The sequence below is a fragment of the Bison bison genome, unplaced genomic scaffold, assembly GCF_000754665.1.
Source record: "Bison bison bison isolate TAMUID 2011002044 unplaced genomic scaffold, Bison_UMD1.0 scf7180017858439, whole genome shotgun sequence".
Classification (NCBI taxonomy): Eukaryota; Metazoa; Chordata; class Mammalia; order Artiodactyla; family Bovidae; genus Bison; species Bison bison.
In genome coordinates, this window is record NW_011489011.1 from 1 (window position 1) to 233 (window position 233).

Genomic DNA, 233 nt, shown 5'->3' on the forward strand with positions numbered 1-233 from the left:
GCACCTGTAGATCCCACTGTGGGCTGGGGTCCCAGGACCCAGAGGGAACTCTGCCTGGAGTGCTCCATGAGGGCTCTGCCCTCCAGCAAGTGGGCACCCAAAGTTCTCCCCCTTCCTGAGCAGATGAAACTGGTCAAAGGCGCTCTTGGAGCTGCAGACCAAGGTCACATTCTCTCCTGACCTCACCAAGGGGCCCCCCTGGGCTGAGAGAGAGGGTTTCTTGGACAGACCTG

At 60.5% G+C, this 233-nt stretch overlaps 1 protein-coding gene across 1 annotated transcript in view; it reads right to left on the reverse strand.

The window, feature by feature from the left end:
• Window positions 1–97: 97 nt before the first annotated feature.
• LOC105005447 (killer cell immunoglobulin-like receptor 2DL4) overlaps window positions 98–233 on the reverse strand; it is a gene marked incomplete at both ends in the record, with an annotated part of 4679 nt that continues 4543 nt past the window's right edge. The window contains one exon of the mRNA XM_010863451.1: window positions 98–230. Within this exon, the coding sequence (XP_010861753.1) occupies window positions 98–230 (133 nt within the window). The remainder of the gene's footprint in view (window positions 231–233) is intronic.